The sequence below is a fragment of the Candida pseudojiufengensis genome, assembly GCF_024610245.1.
Source record: "Candida pseudojiufengensis strain CBS 10847 chromosome Unknown scaffold9, whole genome shotgun sequence".
Lineage (NCBI taxonomy): Eukaryota > Fungi > Ascomycota > Pichiomycetes > Serinales > Debaryomycetaceae > Lodderomyces > Lodderomyces pseudojiufengensis.
In genome coordinates this window covers 40718-59260 of record NW_026261525.1, presented here as the reverse complement: position 1 = coordinate 59260, position 18543 = coordinate 40718, and the positions used below count along the sequence as shown (strand labels likewise).

Here is an 18543-nt window from a genome sequence, read left to right as displayed (position 1 = left end):
AATTTTAAAATAAATAGTCATTAAAATCTAATTACATAATTTATACATTATTTTATTTCACGTCTAGATAATTCTCCTTTTCTTTTTAATTCTAATGCCTTTTTATAAGGAGGAGCAGTTGGTAATTGTATTGGATCTAATCGTTTCAGATCTTCTTCTATATTATAAGTTGCATCAGAATCAAAAGCATCATCACCTCCACAAGAAACAAATTCAACAATTGATCTTTGGTTGTCATCACCAAATTCAATACCTTCAAAAAATTCATTAGTCAGTTTATTTAAATCTAATCTTGGTATCCAGCCAGGTATTGGTTTATAATCTAAACATACAATAAACGCTTCTAAACTTGTACTTCTTGAACTCTTTGGTTTTGCACAAATCACTTTACCAAAGAACCGTTGTAGTTTATAATACATTAAATCAATATCTTGACCTCTAAAAATTTTTGCAACAAATGATCCACCTGGTTTTAAAATACATGTAGTTAATTGTAATGCTGACCAAACTAATTGATGTTGAATATATTCATCTAAATCATGTAATCCTGTTACATCTGGTGCTCCATCACTACATACAAAATCAGCTAATTCTCCATTAAAATGAGTAAGAATTTGTTGTAAAGTTTTAGGATGAGTTATATCTGCTTGAATTGTAGTTACATTATCTATGGGAGTCATTGGTTGTAAATCAACTGCTATTATTGTACTGGTGGTTGATAATTTTGAACTTAATACTTGAGACCAAGAACCTGGAGCAGCACATAAATCAACAACTCTTTTAACATTTTCACCAAGTAAATTAAATTCTTGATCTAATTGTAATAATTTATAAGCTGATCTTGCTCTCCATCCTTCTTCTTTTGCTCTTCTATAATAAAGATCTCTTTTATCTTTACTTGTTTTACCCATTCATTTGGTTTTTGATATTTTGTTGTGAAACAAATTTTGAAAAAAAAAAAAAAAAATTCTTCAGATTTTTCAAACATCAAATTCAATCAAATCAATCAAACAATAACCACGATGATACAAAGAAGGCTACAGTTTATAAGGAAATTTAATTCAAGAACTTGTCTAAATCAAAAATTCATATCACCAAATGAACTTATAAATCAACAACAACAAAAACGTATAGAACAAGAACAATTTCAAAAAAATTTACAATCAAATCAAATAACATACAAACCAAAAATTTTAAGTTCACATAAATTAGCTAGTGAAGGTGAAAAACGTCCAATACCAATAAATGTTGAATTATTACAATATAAACCTTTGAGATTACCACAAACACATGGAAATGAAGTTGCAACAATTAACTTCAGAGGATATAATGAAGATGAAATTATAAGAATGGGAGAATTTGCATTAAGATCAGGATATTACTTAGGTATACCATTATCACCACTAACATCCCAAAAAACTGAAAAAAGATTATATACTGTTATTAAATCACCTTTTGCACAAGCTAAAACAAAACAAAATTTTCATAGAATTACTTATAATAAACAAATAGTTGCATATGATTCTAACCCCGAGGTGATTGATTTATGGTTAAGTTATATTAATAAATATAAATTATCTACTGTTGAAATGAATTGTTCAATTATAACAAATGAAAAATTAAATTATGTTGATGACTTATTGAAAACAGAGGATTTTGATTTACCAAAAGCTTATGAAGATTTAGAAGATCCTGTTGCTTTAAAAGTTAAAGAATTATTACAATCAAAGGATTTTAAAAAACATTTGTAAATAGAGTATCTGCAGAGTGTAAATGTTAAATATATACAACATCCAAGGTTTTAAATGCAATTATAAATTACTCTAAGTCATAAAGTCTCTATTATTAAAATTATCCATAAATATCCCAACCATCTTCTTCATCACTTTCAGAATCCAATTCCTTAGCTCTTTGAATTTCTTCTTCAATTAATTTTTTTCTATTTTTTTCAATTTCTAATACATTAGTTCTACAAATGGGACAAGTACTATTTTGAATTAACCATGGTGATATACATTCTAAATCAAAATAATGTTTAATTTTATATCCACATGGTAATTTTACCACAAGTGGATAAGAATCATCTTTAAATTTATTTGTACAAATGGGACAAAATTCATCATCTGATAACTTGGAAATGGGAATTCTTTCAAGGGTATCTAAAAATTCAGATGTAACTCCTTCTTGTTTTGGTTCTGTTTCTAATATATTGATTAATGAGTTAGCTAATTCTGAATGTTCTAAAGTACGTAATTGATTTAATGCAGCGGTTAATGATTCAATTGATGTTGTTGATGCTATATTTTCTGAATTGTTGTGATTATGACTTAGGTTGTGATTGTGATGGTTAGTATGTGAATTTGAATGTACAAATGAATCTATTATTTCACTTAATGTATTATGATTTCTATTTCTTTCTTGATTTGGAGTTGGGGTTATATTATGTTCCTCTTGATTTGTTGGTTAGTATTCAAGTCGAAAGATTTGTAATTTTTACCTTTGCATACCTTCATATGTTGACATAGTACGCTTTGATACGTTATGGCATGTAACTTGAATCAATTTATTTTAATGCGTATAATTTTGCCTCTTAATATTTGGTTTCATATTTTCAAGATCTTTATAATCAACTTAATTCACATTTAAGTAGTAAGAGATAAGAAATACAGAGAATAGACTTACTGCTAAATCAAAGGTTAACATACCCAATTTCGAAATAAATGTATACTTTTAGAAATTATATACAAATATAAATTTTCATTTCGAAATTCTAAATTTTTCTAGAGACATTAGTATTGTATATATCCGTTCTTTGTCTCATTTTCATCTTATCATTACCTCAGTCAATTCATTTATCTAGTCTTTTTCTTTTCATCTATTTCGTTGATGATTCATTTCATCACTCATCTCATCATCCTCTTCTTCTTCTTCTTCTTCAACATGTTCCTGTAAATTTCCAAAATAATCACTTCGTACTTGTTGTTGTTGATACTGACCATTTAAAAACAAAGGAGTCATAGGTGGATCTTCCAATGGAGTTTGTACAGGATTTAATTGAGGAGATTTATCACCTTGAGAATCACTTATTTCTATGATTGTACTCTTACTGATATTGTTATTGTTAGTGTTATTTTCATTTGTTTGTTTATGAGTTACATATTGATATAATGGTTTTATTTTAAAAGGAGGAGTTTGTGAAGATAACCAAAATCTTGATGGAGAATTACCAACTGATGTTGGATCTAAATTTGGAGAATTTGGTATAGTTATATATTCTGAATTTGAATTTATATTTGATATATTTTCTGAATATTGTTGTTGTTGTTGAGATGATGTTGTAGATCTTTGATATTGTTGTAATCTTTGTAAATTTAAATATGATCTATTATTTGAATTTTGACGTATTAGAATTGGTGGTTGTTGTTGTTGTTGTTGATTATTTGATTGATTTTGTTGATTTTGCTGTAGTTGTAAATTTTGAGAATATTGAGAATCTTGTCCTAATGATAATAAAGATATAGTAGATGAAGAAGGTATTAATTTTCCATTAAGATCTTTCCCCACAGAACTAGCTAATAATTGAGGTTCTGGATGATCTCGTATTGTTTCATTGTCATTATTATTATTGATATCATCATCCATTAATTCATGTATATTGAAAAAACTATGATGATGATTAAGTGTCGATGAAGATTGTTGATCGTTTGAATATTGATTATTATTATTTGAGTTTAAATTTCTTTCTCTCGCTAGACTTGTTGATAATAATGATCTTTTAGGAGTTTGTCGTACTTCATGATGATTCATATTTTGTTATGCTATGTTGTTATGTATGATATGTCTATTGCAGGTATCTAGGTTATTGTTCTTTTGTATGTTCCTCTTGTCTTATATTAAAAGAATGATAAACTATTGATAATAAAAAAAATTTCACTGTACTTGTGATAAGAAATATCCGATTAACTTAAAATAGTAATCTATGAAGAAATTGGTAGCTACATTCTTTCTCATATTTTTTCAACTCCTATTAAATATATTTAGTGATAATGAAGAATAGGAGTATTCATATCCGCTGATGATGACTAGGCTAGTATAACAGTATAAAAATGGTTACATGCCTTTAAATCTAAATTAATTTTTATTTGTGGGGTTTATAATATACTTTCATTCAATCGACCTTCAACACAAGAGTCAATGCCATCAATTCAAGATTGAATCCACGAAAATTAATTTTTACTTACTAACACATGCTTTAGCTTTGTCCGTGTTAGTGATTACGTGTTAGTGAATCAAATTGATTTTTTTGGGTTTAAGTTTGAAAACTGGATACTTGACGGATTGTTTCAAGTTTATTCCAATAAAATTTCAAAATGTGACAATTAGAGTAAGCGCAATGTCCGTTCAAATGATTTAAATGATCAACTATCAGCTCAATACACCTACAAACCCACCAAGAAAGGTTCAAGAAGATGATTTTTCAAAAGCAATCACATATTTCGAAAATTGCAGTAAGAGAGATCGTCTCTTTTATTGCAATTTTCGAAACAAGTTTCAACCCAAACTAAAGCATCTCCAATAAAAATATCTTTGAATTACAAAACTTATCCACACATGTATGACATATTCTGATTAACAAACAAATTGAATAAATTAGCTAAATATTAAATAGACCAAATTTAACTTGACGATCAACACTCCAAACGAAGAGAAAAAAATAAGACTTTGGTGTTGAAAGAGCTATCAACTTGATGTAAGTGCAATCCAGCAGAATAAAAATCGAAAATTATAAACAACAAGGACAAAACAACTTTAAAATTTAATTATCATATTGTAAAATAAAGATCAAAGAATAATAATTTATTTAAATACATTCACAAGTGATTTCAAAGGAAATGGCAAAAAATTGAATCAATTAGATATACTTCTCACGGTTAATTGGATTAACGCAATGTTTAAGATGATGAACGAAACCCAAAATGGGTATTTTCTTTTTCTCAAACATTGAGTTAGTTCAATTAACCATGAGAAGTATATTTATTTGAATTTTGTCGTTTTTCTTTGTAACACTAGAGAGTAATTAATTTAAGTAGATGAGCTATATTTTGTTACGAATATTCACCATTCATTTCATTAGGATAGTTTAATTGGTATTTAACAATTTCAGTTTGGTTATCGCTAATAATTCAGAAGTTGTGAGTCCAATTTATCAATGTGTCTTTACTGTTGAGAAGAACCTATAACCAGATCGGTTCCTGCCATTCAGAAATTGAATTTAAACGAATTCGCCATAAAATGAATGCGTGAGTATTATAAGGTTAATTCGTTTTAATTCAGTTGCTAAATGGTGGAGCACTGATGTTCAAGCAAGTGTTCTTCTTCATTATCATAATCGTTCCATTGTCTGGTTTTAAAACTATCATGGGAACCTCTTGAACCCCCCAGAATAAAGAAGGTTATTTCATTGGAAGATTGTCATTGAAAATACTTTCTTGGCTACCATTGGAATTTGAAAAAATGAATTACATGAGTTTTCATCCGACTCAATTTAAAAAGTAGAGCATTTTATACATTTAGGGTGGGAGTCTCTACCTCTTTAAATCAAAATAATAAAAGAACTTCATAAAATAGAATGTTTAATCTTCGTTATATTATTCGTATCTTTTTAGTTGATTTTAAAATCACCAACTTTGAAAGCCCCTAGAATCTACACTCTTCATGGGGCGTATCTTTATTTTTGTGGAGAATAAACTACTGGGAGAAGACCTATTGTTACAATTTTGAAGTGGTGATAAATTTGCGATCCAGTATTATACAATAGTTGAAAACTTGAGATTGATTTTGCATTTATTAGAGACTATTAGTTTCCTAGCCGCAACAAAATTTCAAAAGTGAATACAAGTCAATCAAGATGGTATGTTATCAATTTGTCAAATGGTACGAACCGATGAACCCTTCCATAACTGTAAAAGTTTTCTCTTCGTTCAAACATTAAACATTCGATTTTTAATTTTTGGTTGCAAAATTTGATTAAAAAAAAAAATGATTTTACAACCAACTTTTCTTTACCAATAAATATTTTAAACACATCATGAACATCATCATACACAAATCAGGTCAAGGTGCCAAAAGGATTTAACCATTGATCCATTTATCAAAATTTAGATAATTAATTCAGCTGATCAACTGTAGGATATTAATCAGTAAAATTGGTTGCCAAAAATAGAATTTACCAATCCAACTTTACCTCAATAATAAACATACTATTCACTGCAAACAACCAGATGTATTAGATAGATTAAATTATGAATCAAAAGAGTAGTAACCAAATTTTATAGTACACGAATCGAGCGTTAGTATGATGAGTTTTCAATTTAGAGATAAGTCGTTAAATTTTAATTCCAATTGAGACAAAATGCTATGAAATACAAATCCTATCAATGCTAAAACCCACATGAAACACAAATCACGTCTATAATTTTAATTTTATTCAAAATCCACTAATACCAATACTACTAAATTACTAAGAACAATAGATTATAAAATCAAGTGGTTTTATTAAATCAATTTTGTATCACGATGCAGCCATTTCATTTAAATTATTTAAATTTTTTAGATTTGGAAAATGTTTTTAATTCAAATTAAATAACCACTCGACATAAAAAATCCAGAGGTCAAGAGATCTTGAAGCTTGGTGAGATCTTCAGCAAATATAATCTGATCAACGAGAAACCAAACACACATGGGTTAATTCATTTTCATGCGATATGAATAATCTGTTTCATTAAGTTCATTGAGGTGAAATAAAATATTATTATTATTACAAGCGGTATCTCAGCCTTAAGCTAAATTTATTATAAAAAGTAAAACTTCGGAATAATTAATTTTGAATTTATATACAGGATTATTACACTAAAATTAACGAAATATAATACGTGTTATTATTATTTTATCAAAGTGAAACAAAGATAATAATAATAATAATAAAGATTGGGTTTCATGAATTGTATCAATTGATTCAATGAATACACAAATAAGAAAAATTGATTTACAATCTTAGTTAAGAAGTATCAGATTTTAAAATTAAATTTTTATTTACGAATTGATAAAATTTTGATGAACTTGTTTGAATGTCAACAATTTTAATAAAAACATCTCAAATCTTATCTCGATCGTATACGTTTTACAGACAACTCAACACAATCATTTGATTGGAACTTTTCAATTTCAACTGATTGGAAGAAATCATCTATATTCTATATTCAACTTCACCTGATGATACAAGGAAAACATGTGGTTCATAATATATGTTATATGAGTTATAAAACTTGATAGTAATTAATACACGTCTATAACCTATGTAACAACATTACACTACCACACTGATGCTGGATGAAGTTTCTTTTTTTCAAACTATTAACGTGTATTAAAATTAAATAAATTTTTTTTCGTGTGTTTATTTGTTTGTGTTTTAAAAATAAATATTTTCTTTAGCTAGCACGAACTACTACCACGCACTTCGTAGTACTACTACGACGAACGTACAACGTACTGCGGTACAACCGAACGTATTACAAAACAATAAAAAATAATATACCACTCACCTTCCCCTGAATTTAAATTTTTTAATATTTAAATTCAAACAATTCCATCAACGAAATTTTAAACTGAACTTTTTTGTCTCTTTTCCTTCTTCTTTTTTTTTCTTCTTTTCTTTCCTCTTTGACCTTAAAATTAGGTAAATTTATCATCAACAAATAGGTCACTCATTAAATATTTTCAATTATATTCATTCACTTTAACTAGGAAATTTATCAACAACTTTTTTTTCGCATATTATCACCAATACTACACACATATACATATAAAACACATAACATAACACAATGAAAGGATTAATTTTAGTAGGAGGTTATGGTACAAGATTAAGACCATTAACTTTAACATTACCAAAACCATTAGTTGAATTTGGTAATAGACCAATGATTTTACATCAAATTGAAGCTTTAGCTTCTGCTGGTGTAACAGATATTGTATTAGCAGTAAATTATAGACCAGAAGTTATGGTATCAACATTAAAAAAATATGAAGAAGAATATGGTGTATCAATTACTTTTAGTGTTGAAGAAGAACCTTTAGGTACAGCAGGTCCATTAAAATTAGCTGAAAAAGTTTTAAAAAAAGATTCTTCACCATTTTTTGTATTAAATTCAGATGTTATTTGTGAATATCCTTTCAAAGAATTAGCTGATTTTCATAAAGCTCATGGAGCTCAAGGTACTATTGTAGCAACAAAAGTTGATGAACCAAGTAAATATGGTGTTATTGTTCATGATAGAGATACTCCAAATTTAATTGATAGATTTGTTGAAAAACCAGTTGAATTTGTTGGTAATAGAATTAATGCAGGATTATATATTTTAAATCCTGAAGTTATTGATTTAATTGAAATGAGACCAACTTCAATTGAAAAAGAAACTTTTCCTCAATTAGTTGAAAAAAGACAATTATATTCTTTTGATTTAGAAGGTTATTGGATGGATATTGGTCAACCAAAAGATTTTTTAAGTGGTACTTGTTTATATTTAACTTCTTTGGCTAAAAATCATCCAGAAAAATTATCAAATGAAAAATTTGTTCATGGTGGTAATGTTTTAATTGATCCAACTGCCAAGATTCATCCAAGTGCTTCAATTGGTCCAAATGTTACTATTGGACCAAATGTTAAAGTTGGTGAAGGTGCAAGAATTCAAAGATCCGTGTTATTAGCAAATTCAGAAGTTAAAGATCATGCTTGGGTAAAATCTACTATAGTTGGATGGAATTCAAGAATTGGTAAATGGGCAAGAACTGAAGGTGTTACTGTTTTAGGTGATGATGTTGAAGTTAAAAATGAAATTTATGTTAATGGAGCAAAAGTTTTACCTCATAAATCTATTTCATCAAATGTTGAAAAAGAATCAATTATTATGTAGAATATTATATTATAGTTACATAAGAGAATAATCAAAAGAGATTTTATTGAAAATACTTGAGACAAGTAGATCTACAAAACACTCTGTTCAGAGACTCTGCTTGAAATTTTACTCTCCAAATCACTCATAAAATATCTATATACACACAACACTAAATCAATTCATTTAATCCATCAATACAACTATTTTTTAAACTTTCACTTAATGGTTTTTTAGAACTTAAATATTGTTGCATTAAAATTTTACCAATTAAAGGATTTTCAACAACCCCCAATTCCTTTACCTTATCCTTTTTTTGATTTAAATAAGTTATTGCTAGCTCTCCATTTTTTAAAATTTCCATTACTAATAAATCATCTTTTGGTACTGAACCTCTTGTTTTACTAAATACATTTCTTAATTCTTCTAATCCTGGATTTAATTCCAGTTTTAAATTCTTTGAATTTGGAAAAGCTAATATACTTTTAATTAATCCATCTTTTAAATGATTGAAATCTGTATTTCTAACTGGTGATAACCTGATAAGAAATCTAATATTGTGATTTAATAATGATTCAATAATTTGATCTGATTCTTTTGGATTATTTAAGGATTTATGTTCAGGATCTGGATTATTTAATTCATACTCCTTCAAGATCTTTTGAGTTTTTGATAAATCTGAATTTGCAATATATATTGCTATACCATAAACTTTAAAACTAATAAATGTAACTGATCTAACTCCATGACCTAATAATGTATAATCTTGAGTTATAAATGATGATTTTTTTAAATTCTTGGGGAATGGTGATATAGAAGAATCAACAATTATACTTTGTGGTGGTTGAGGTGATAATTGTGAATCTAAATATATTCTTGAATTATTCCATTTATATTGATTTGTTATTGTATATGTTGATATTGCAATTATTGGTAATAACCTAATTGGTCTTAATCTTAAGAGTTTGAATGAATTGAACATTGTTGTATCTCTTCTTTCCTTCTTACTGATCAAGGAGAAATGTGGTCTGTTTAATTTTTCAAATTTAATCGGAGATTTATGAAAACGGGATTTAGATCAAATTAGGAAATTCTATACCAAAAGAAAGAAAACTTGAAACTAACTATCTATAGATCTACTATACATTTTCCTTTCATGAAAATACCGTATTTTCTCTTATTACTAGTAAACATAGTCTATTCTATAAATCTTTAATTTTTGGATTTATAGAATTTTCACTTATCAAACTTAATCCACTAGCTAATTGAGATTTATAAATACATTCCCATTTTTCCCAAATTTGTTCAATACTGGTGATTTCACAATCTAACCAATTATTTTCACTGGTACTTAATTTCGATGCAATATATCCAATCATTGAATCACCTGCACCAGTTACATTTTTTATATCTAGGTTTTTATTTTCAATTGGTATATCAAAATATTCAATAATTATACCTAATCTACTATTTTTATCATTTATTATTGTTGTAGTTGGTTTATATTTTGATGTTGTTGGTATACTTTTTAAATCTTTTGCGTTAGTCACCAAACTAAATAATATACATCCTTTTGAACCTAGTTTTATTAATATATTTTGAAAAAATGGTAATAATGAAAAACATTGTTGAAAAATTCCATTTGATGATAAATCTAATGATTTAAACTCTCTAGTTTTTTCAATTTTTTCTCTAAATAATGTATTTATATTCATTGCATCTAATACGGGAAACCAATTATCATAATCATCAAATTTACCACCAATTTCAAATGATTCAAATATTGTATTTAATTCTTCTATAGTTGGAGTTATTAATTTAATTCTATTTTGAGGAAATACTTGTAGGTCTATAGATTCTAATTTTTTTGCTTTTATATATGATGTTGGTTCAATTATAAAATTTGGTATTTTTGGATAATCAAAATTTAAAATTTCATTTATTGTTGTTGAAGATAAATTGCAATCTAATACAACAACATTTGGCTTTGTCAATTCAATTTCTTGAATAACTTCTTTTGAAAAATTTTCTTCCATTATTGACATATCAGCAACTGCAATAATTAATTCACCATTAGAATCATGAGTAACAACATATTGAGCTGTTGATCCCTCACCTTTTATCAATTTCAGATCAATTTTAATTTCATTAGATATTAAATCACCACTAAAATCATTTCCAATTCTTGATATAAATTTTATTGATGTTGGGTTAGTATAATAACTTGCTAATGCTATATTAAACCCTACTCCACCTATTGAATTTGAAATTTTACCAATATTTGAATCTTTTAATTTTGTTTTAGTGTTGATTGTTGCTATTGTATCTAATGCTATTGACCCAACTACTATTAGGTTAGTTTGAAGATTCTCCTCATCTACTTTTGATGTTTTTAATTTTTGAAGATCTTCTTCTACTTTTGTTTGCTTCAATTCTTTAAGATCGATGTTGACTTGTTGTGAAACTTGAGATTGATTATAATTTTGATTGGTCTAGTATTGTCAGTAAAAATCTCCCAAAAATGGTTTTAAAGGTTTAAGTACATACTAATTTATGATATTCTTTTGCAATTTCTGCTGCTGCTTTTGCATTATTTTTAACTAAACTAATATTACACTCAACTGATTTCCCATTAGTTTTTAAATTAATTTCATTAAGTAAAAAAGGTGTTAATTTTTTACCATAAATTCCTTGATTTCTAGCTTTTGTAATAGATTCATCTATAATTTTATTTATAAATTCTCCATTTAATGAAGTATCTTTTGGAGGTGGAATACAAAATACATTTCCAGATTGTAAACCCATTAAATTTTGATTATAAGTGATTTTTGCAGCTTCTTCAAAATTATTAAAACCAAATGGTGATAAAGTCAGTGATTCTCTACTATAAAATCCAGGTAAATATAACTCCAGTAAAGGTAATTTATCTTCATTATATGTTCCAACAAATACTCCTTGAGTTTCTAAAAATTCTAAAGTTTTTGGAATATCTAATATTGATTTTGGACCAGCACATATAACACTTACTGAAGTTCTACCTAATTCAGTTAAATCTGCTGATATATCCATATCAAATTCTCCTGGTAAATTTCTATGAACTCCTCCTAATCCACCAGTTGCAAAAAAATTAATCCCCACAATTTTACTCAATATCATAGTTTGAGATACAGTTGTACCACCATTTAATTTATTTGCCATAACATAACCCATATCTCTTCTTGAAACTTTTTGTATTTTAGATTGAGGAGTTTCAGCAAATTCTATTAATTGTTGTTCTGTAAGTCCTATATGAGGTATACCATTTAAAAAAGCAGTTGTTGCTGGAATAACATCATTTTCTCTAATTATTGATTCAACTGATTTAACCATTTCTAAATTTTGAGGATATGGTAATCCATGAGATATAATTGTTGATTCTAATGATACAATTGGTTTATTTAGTCGTATAGCATTTTGAACTTCTTTTGATAATTTTAATATGTTTTTCATTTAGAACCTAAGTGGTTAATTGAATTGTAGATTTTGATAAAATTGGTTGTTTGAGATATCGCGGAACATTCTTTTAAAGAAGCTTTATCATTATGAAGATTGAAGAATTACCAGATGAGTACACCAACAGTAGTAATGATATTAATAAATGTTTTGAGAAACTAAAAGATCTAAATCATTCATCACAATATTATCATCCATATCTACTAGATCTAAACAATTCTACAATAATTTTAAATTTACAACAAATTCAAATATTATCATTACATTCAAATCCAAATTTATCATGGAGTTCACTTGAAAATTCACAACTAGTACAGGCTATCATATCTAAGAACAATATAACTCATCTACTACCTCAATATATCAACAATTATTTTCGTCCAAAATTACAAGAAATTGAAAAATTAGTTAAATTAAGTTCAAAATTACAACAACTGTCATTAAGACCAAGATTAACATTTCAAGATAATAAATTTGATTCAATTCCATTAGCTCAAGCTTGGTTTTTAATAACTTTCCAAAATGATTCAGAAATTCAATTGTTACTGTTATTATTAATTATAGATACTTTAAAATTTGATATTGATACCAAAATTCAAGCATGTAAATTATTAGAATATCTACAATCTAAAGAGATCAAACTTACTCCATCTATCAAGAACTTAATAAATCCATTAAGAACGAATTTAGGTAAATGTTTAACTCATGTTCCTCCAATTACGCCAGATAATGAATCTTTAAATTTACTTTCAATAGTATATCCATGTTTATATGAATTAGATAAAAAATTTGGATCAAATTTAAATTTTATTGAAATAATAAGTCAGATACTAACATCATTAAATTATGTTCATAATTATCCAAATTTAATGATATTTTTATTAAATCAATTATCAATTGTTATAAAACAAATTAAACTAGACGTATTAATAAGTATTTCAAAGATATTTTATACTTTAAATAATATTATAACAAATTTAAATTATTTAGAACAATATCCCCAAATTATCAAAGCTGCATTAAATGTTGAAAATGATATGCTAACACTGATAGATAATCCAATCATTTATTCCTTTGTATATGATTTAATTGGAGCGTATGGAATACTACTAAAAAGAGTTTCAAAATATGAAATCAATGGATTTAAAGATATAATTATAAGTCAAAACTTGAAAAGTTTGCAGGAATTGGCTTCAAAATATGATAAATTGAATGAATTTAATGATTTATGTACATATATACAACAATGATAGAACCACACTTTTCCGTTATTTATTTACAAGCAAACTCCCCATTATCTCCTCTGTAATGCTTCAACAACTTTAATATTTAAATCTAAAAATCTATTTAAACAATTAACTAAACATTGTTCTTCTTTTAAATCTAAATTTGGATTTGTTATAACTTTATTTTGATTACATTTTTTAAAACACATATCAGTAAAATTATGTATTGATGTTTGTATTTTGGATTTTTGTTGTTCTGATTCTATAAATTTCATAATTTCTTTTCGTGATGGTTCATCTAATGCTTGTAATGCTGTGGGTGATATTGCTGTTGATGACATTTCTACCTGTTTGTTTGTTTGTCAGTATTTGGTATAGTTTAATTGCCTAGTAAATCCAGCAATCTTTGGTTGGTGTTTTGAGATGAAACAAAGTCTTATATCACAATTCATGTTTGATGTCTTGAATCGGAAATTTTGAAACATAAAAAAAAGAAGAGCGATTGGTAGCTACTTTAACATGGAACATTCTTTAATCAGATTATGTTTCAGCTTCTTATTTGTAGAAGTTTGTGGAGGTAACATTTGAAATTCATATCTCATTATGTGAAAAAATAGCAACTTTTTAATGAACTGGTAATGAACTGGTAAATATATGTATATTTTATTGTAGAACGAATATTTGGTGAAGAAACTGACCAATAAATATAAAAAAGGATAAAAATATTGAAAATTCCTATATATTTAAGATAATCTTTAATCTGTCGAGTTGGAACACATTGTGGAACACAAGAAAGAAGGCAACTGAAATTCGTCTAAGGCTTCTTAAGTATAGGCGCATTTCCGTCTGTTTCCTTCTTTCTTGTGTTCAACGATGATTTAAACCTCGACAGATCCTTCATTGTATTTTTCTAAATTGATAAGTTCGAGCTGCAGGTAGTGTAAGAATAGCCTCTAGTAATGTAAAATACAAACGCAATTGACTTATTACTTGAAAAAATGTTGTCTTTTCTTTTACTTGAAGGTGGTGATTCAATGGTGTAATTTACTGGTGACAATCCTCCTAAAGCTTTATATGGGATGAATTTTCAACGAAGTGAAGGAGCTAAATCAGGGGTATGACCATCAGGTATTTACGGTAAACATTTGAGATTGATGAACACTTGATCTCCAGGTTTGATATCTAAATCTTTACGAAGTAAGTCATAATGGAACTAATTTGTAGACCTTTACTTTTCGAGTGCTATCGCTGCAGCATTTACTAATCTTTCTAATTCCTCTTGAATATATCCAGTTGATCGAATGGTGAAATTACAATGAACGAGATATGTTAATGGGAAGATATTGGTGTGTGAGGGTTTTAACCAAGGTCGATTTGGAATGGTGATAACCCTCACACATTCTTCACATTAACATTTCTCGTTGATAATAATTTCACCGTTTAATGGTAATAATCCGCCGAGTGCAGTAGATGGAGATGAGTTAATACCAAATTCAGCATGGGAAAAGGCTGGACCATCGATCAAATTTTTTGGTCAATATATGAGCATAAAATATTCTTCCAGTTGTCTAACATAGCGCTCTACTCCCGTTTGACTGATGACGTTTAGTGACAGACATAAAATGATCAATTTTATTAATAATCTTATCAGTAGCAGTGAAATGCTGGAACACCTCACTTATCAAAATACTAGCTCGATCAGATGAATGATGGACTGGAAAATCATGTTATGGAACATCATGATTGTTAAAAACATTGACGACCAATGAATTACTGCCTTAATTTACCACTAATGTACTTTTACACAACATGAAGTAAAGATATAAAATAATGAACTTACTCAACAAGGATGACTCCTCGATCTTTCTCCCATGAATTTGTCATTCTTGACTTCAAGACAAAGAAATGATTTCATCTAAATTTAAGAACTATAACGTTTCTCCGAGAAAACAATCAAGATCTGATAACCATATAGGAGGCGTGTTTTAACACAGCCCTGTATCAACACAACATAAAATGTTGTAACATGAAACATCATTTTCATTCCGATGTTTTGACCAAAGAAGGACTTAAAAACTCATAAATCACAACGAGACAATTGAAAACCTATCTTGAGATCTTTCTACCTGTCGTTCTCTAGTTGATTATGATCTGTGTAACTCTGATGATAAAAAAAGATATCCGAGAAACAAAATACGGCTAAAAATTTAAACTTGATACACAAATATAAATAGAAATAGAACTAAGGTATTGATAAACAGATCTATATGATCTTATACCAATTATCATTATCAATAGACTCTATATAATTATATATAATTGACAATTCGAAAGGGTATTACTAAACACAACTAAAATCAATTCACTTTCCCTCTACAAAATGACAGACACCACTCCACTTAATAATCAAACTATACTGCAAACCAAAACATTACAAAAGAGAAATAGGAAAGTATTAAGTTGTGATAGATGTAGAATGAGAAAAATAAAATGTGATAGACGACAGCCTTGTTCAACTTGTATTAAATTAAAACATGATTGCTTATATACTGAATCAATTGAAAGTATGAAAATTTCAAAAATAAAGAAACAACAACAACAACAAAAAAAAGAGAAATCCATACGAAATAATGGTGACTCTAGATCGACGACTACTGATTCAATACCAAGTGATGAACAATTGGATGAAATATTAGAAATCAAACGTAAAATAGCAGATTTAGAATTAAAATTAGGTAAAAAATCATCATCATCTCCCACCACCAAGAATTCAATTAAAATACCAGAAGGTGAAATAAATTTTCAATATTGTTTTCAAGAATGGAAACCTTTAATTTTATCACATAGACCATTTCCCTACTTATTATTAATGAGAAGAGATGTTGGAGCAAAATTATTATGGAATTATATGATACTGAGTGCAAAAGCTCATAAAAATATATTTGATACTTCTGTATTATTAAATGATGTTAAACAAGAAAAATTAGAAAATTTAAAAAATCAATCTAAAATAATATTTGGTCAATCTCATATTCCTGAAATTGAAGAAAATATTGATATAAATGAAGTTAAAATTATTATAGGATTAAATGAAAAATCTTTAAATTTTGCTTCTCCTGGTATAAATTTTAATGATCCAATTTCTTCTTATTTTAATTTAATTCCACCAGCTTGGGTAAATAAAAAATTATTAAATATTTTTTTTAAAGATATTTATCCTTTAATGCCAATTATAGATGAAATTGAATTTAGATCTTCATTAAATAGAATCTTGGGACCAGAAATTAGTGATGATTATATGAATACTTTTCCAAATGTTGATTCTTCAAATGATTTAGCGATATTAGCAATGCATTTAATTATATTAAGATTAACTTATTTATCATTATTAGATATGAATGGTGAAAGTGATTGTAAATTAAGTAAATATCCAGTTACTTATGATGCATTTAGAGCTGCAGAAACAATCTTGAAAGAATTTGATTTTACAAGAAAACAAAGTTTCCCCGTATTACAAGCAGGGATTATGATTAGATTATATTTAATTTTATCACTGGAAAATACAACAACTGGAAGTGTTGTACAAATTACAATGGGTGCAATTGTTCAATTATGTTATTCAATTGGTCTTAATCGAGATCCAAAATGTTATTATAATTTATCACCAAAAATGCAAAATCTTCGACGTAAAATTTGGCATTTTATAGTAAGATTAGATATTTTAAATTCTTTAATTTTTGGTACTACATTATCTACAAATCCTCAAACTTATGATTGTTCATTACCAACATTTGATAATGAATCAGCTAATTGTTCTGATTTAGAAGTTGAAAAAGCAATAATAACATCTTTTCATAAATATCAATCATTATTTAAATTAGGTAGAAAATTAGCAAAATATCAATTAACTGTGGAAACAAATATTAAAGTTACTGATTTATTTAAATTATTAGATGAATTAGAACAAGAACTTTCATCAAGTGTTGGAAATATTAAAGCTAAAACTCAACAATATGAACTTGATTCTATAAGTTTATTAGATATTAAAATTTATATTCAATTTAAATTTAATTTATTATATGTTTATTTTACATTATATTTATATTATGAAGAATTAAATGATATTGAAACACAATCAAATTATTTTATGAAATCAATGAAAATTTTAACAGAAGATTTATCATTTTTAAACACCTACATCTTCCAGAAACATAGACCATATTCAGTTATGTTATTTACTGTTTCATTAACAGAAGTTTATCTTCATATAAATAATTTAATTTTTTGTTTTATAAGATTAAGAGTTAATTGTAATTTACATGAACTGTTAGAAAATAAATCAAATTCTGATCAAGTTATATTAAGTAGACTTAATTATCTTTTAAGAGAATATGGTCATGCTCAAGTATTGCTACTAGGAGATATTTCATCAAGATTCAAATATTCAATAATGTTACGTCGAATTCACTTACTTTGTTCAAAATTAACAGAAAATTTACCAGATATTTTATCATTTAATAATCAAGAAAATATAAAATTAGCAGGATTAAAAATTCCAATTGAAATTTTAAAAAATTTTGGAAATTTAATGTTTCAAAATTTACCTCATAAAGATAGAGATTTATTTAATTTAAGTGATGGAGAATTAATAATGGAAATGAGAAGAGAAAATATGTGGAATCAATTAAAAAAAATTCAAACTGAAGAAATGGTTACAAGTTCATGGATTGATAAAACAAAAAGATTTAATAAATTAACAGAAGATTTAGAAATTCCTGGATTAAATTTAAATTTTTTAACTTTTGATACAACTTCTTATAATTATTAATATATTTGTTTCTATTGTTTATTTATTAATGCAAAAAGTCTATAAT

The 18543-nt window shown here is 26.8% G+C and overlaps 10 protein-coding genes across 10 annotated transcripts; 4 read left to right on the top strand and 6 right to left on the bottom strand. All coding sequences in view use genetic code 12, as the record gives it.

The window, feature by feature from the left end:
- Positions 1 to 47: 47 nt before the first annotated feature.
- Positions 48 to 911, bottom strand: KGF55_001378 (tRNA methyltransferase; the record flags this gene model as incomplete). The annotated part of the gene is made up of 1 exon (XM_051755947.1): positions 48 to 911. The coding sequence occupies one exon, from the start codon at positions 909 to 911 to the stop codon at positions 48 to 50; it is 864 nt and encodes a 287-aa protein (XP_051615689.1).
- A 111-nt stretch (positions 912 to 1022) lies between these two features.
- KGF55_001377 (mitochondrial 37S ribosomal protein uS10m) lies at positions 1023 to 1751 on the top strand (the record flags this gene model as incomplete). The annotated part of the gene is made up of 1 exon (XM_051755946.1): positions 1023 to 1751. The coding sequence occupies one exon, from the start codon at positions 1023 to 1025 to the stop codon at positions 1749 to 1751; it is 729 nt and encodes a 242-aa protein (XP_051615688.1).
- A 100-nt stretch (positions 1752 to 1851) lies between these two features.
- KGF55_001376 (uncharacterized protein) lies at positions 1852 to 2523 on the bottom strand (the record flags this gene model as incomplete). The annotated part of the gene is made up of 2 exons (XM_051755944.1): positions 1852 to 2450; positions 2508 to 2523. The coding sequence occupies 2 exons, from the start codon at positions 2521 to 2523 to the stop codon at positions 1852 to 1854; spliced, it is 615 nt and encodes a 204-aa protein (XP_051615687.1).
- Positions 2524 to 2871: 348 nt separating this feature from the next.
- Positions 2872 to 3807, bottom strand: KGF55_001375 (uncharacterized protein; the record flags this gene model as incomplete). Its single annotated transcript, XM_051755943.1, has 1 exon — positions 2872 to 3807. One exon carries the CDS (start codon positions 3805 to 3807, stop codon positions 2872 to 2874), a length of 936 nt encoding a protein of 311 aa, XP_051615686.1.
- A 4076-nt stretch (positions 3808 to 7883) lies between these two features.
- On the top strand, positions 7884 to 8972 carry SRB1 (mannose-1-phosphate guanylyltransferase; the record flags this gene model as incomplete). Its single annotated transcript, XM_051755942.1, has 1 exon — positions 7884 to 8972. The coding sequence occupies one exon, from the start codon at positions 7884 to 7886 to the stop codon at positions 8970 to 8972; it is 1089 nt and encodes a 362-aa protein (XP_051615685.1).
- A 151-nt stretch (positions 8973 to 9123) lies between these two features.
- KGF55_001373 (uncharacterized protein) lies at positions 9124 to 9933 on the bottom strand (the record flags this gene model as incomplete). Its single annotated transcript, XM_051755941.1, has 1 exon — positions 9124 to 9933. The coding sequence occupies one exon, from the start codon at positions 9931 to 9933 to the stop codon at positions 9124 to 9126; it is 810 nt and encodes a 269-aa protein (XP_051615684.1).
- A 220-nt stretch (positions 9934 to 10153) lies between these two features.
- KGF55_001372 (uncharacterized protein) lies at positions 10154 to 12440 on the bottom strand (the record flags this gene model as incomplete). Its single annotated transcript, XM_051755940.1, has 2 exons — positions 10154 to 11443; positions 11499 to 12440. 2 exons carry the CDS (start codon positions 12438 to 12440, stop codon positions 10154 to 10156), a joined length of 2232 nt encoding a protein of 743 aa, XP_051615683.1.
- A 92-nt stretch (positions 12441 to 12532) lies between these two features.
- KGF55_001371 (uncharacterized protein) lies at positions 12533 to 13693 on the top strand (the record flags this gene model as incomplete). Its single annotated transcript, XM_051755939.1, has 1 exon — positions 12533 to 13693. The coding sequence occupies one exon, from the start codon at positions 12533 to 12535 to the stop codon at positions 13691 to 13693; it is 1161 nt and encodes a 386-aa protein (XP_051615682.1).
- A 44-nt stretch (positions 13694 to 13737) lies between these two features.
- TIM8 (protein transporter) lies at positions 13738 to 14010 on the bottom strand (the record flags this gene model as incomplete). The annotated part of the gene is made up of 1 exon (XM_051755938.1): positions 13738 to 14010. One exon carries the CDS (start codon positions 14008 to 14010, stop codon positions 13738 to 13740), a length of 273 nt encoding a protein of 90 aa, XP_051615681.1.
- A 2039-nt stretch (positions 14011 to 16049) lies between these two features.
- Positions 16050 to 18497, top strand: MRR2 (Mrr2p; the record flags this gene model as incomplete). The annotated part of the gene is made up of 1 exon (XM_051755937.1): positions 16050 to 18497. One exon carries the CDS (start codon positions 16050 to 16052, stop codon positions 18495 to 18497), a length of 2448 nt encoding a protein of 815 aa, XP_051615680.1.
- Between the last annotated feature and the right edge of the window lie 46 nt (positions 18498 to 18543).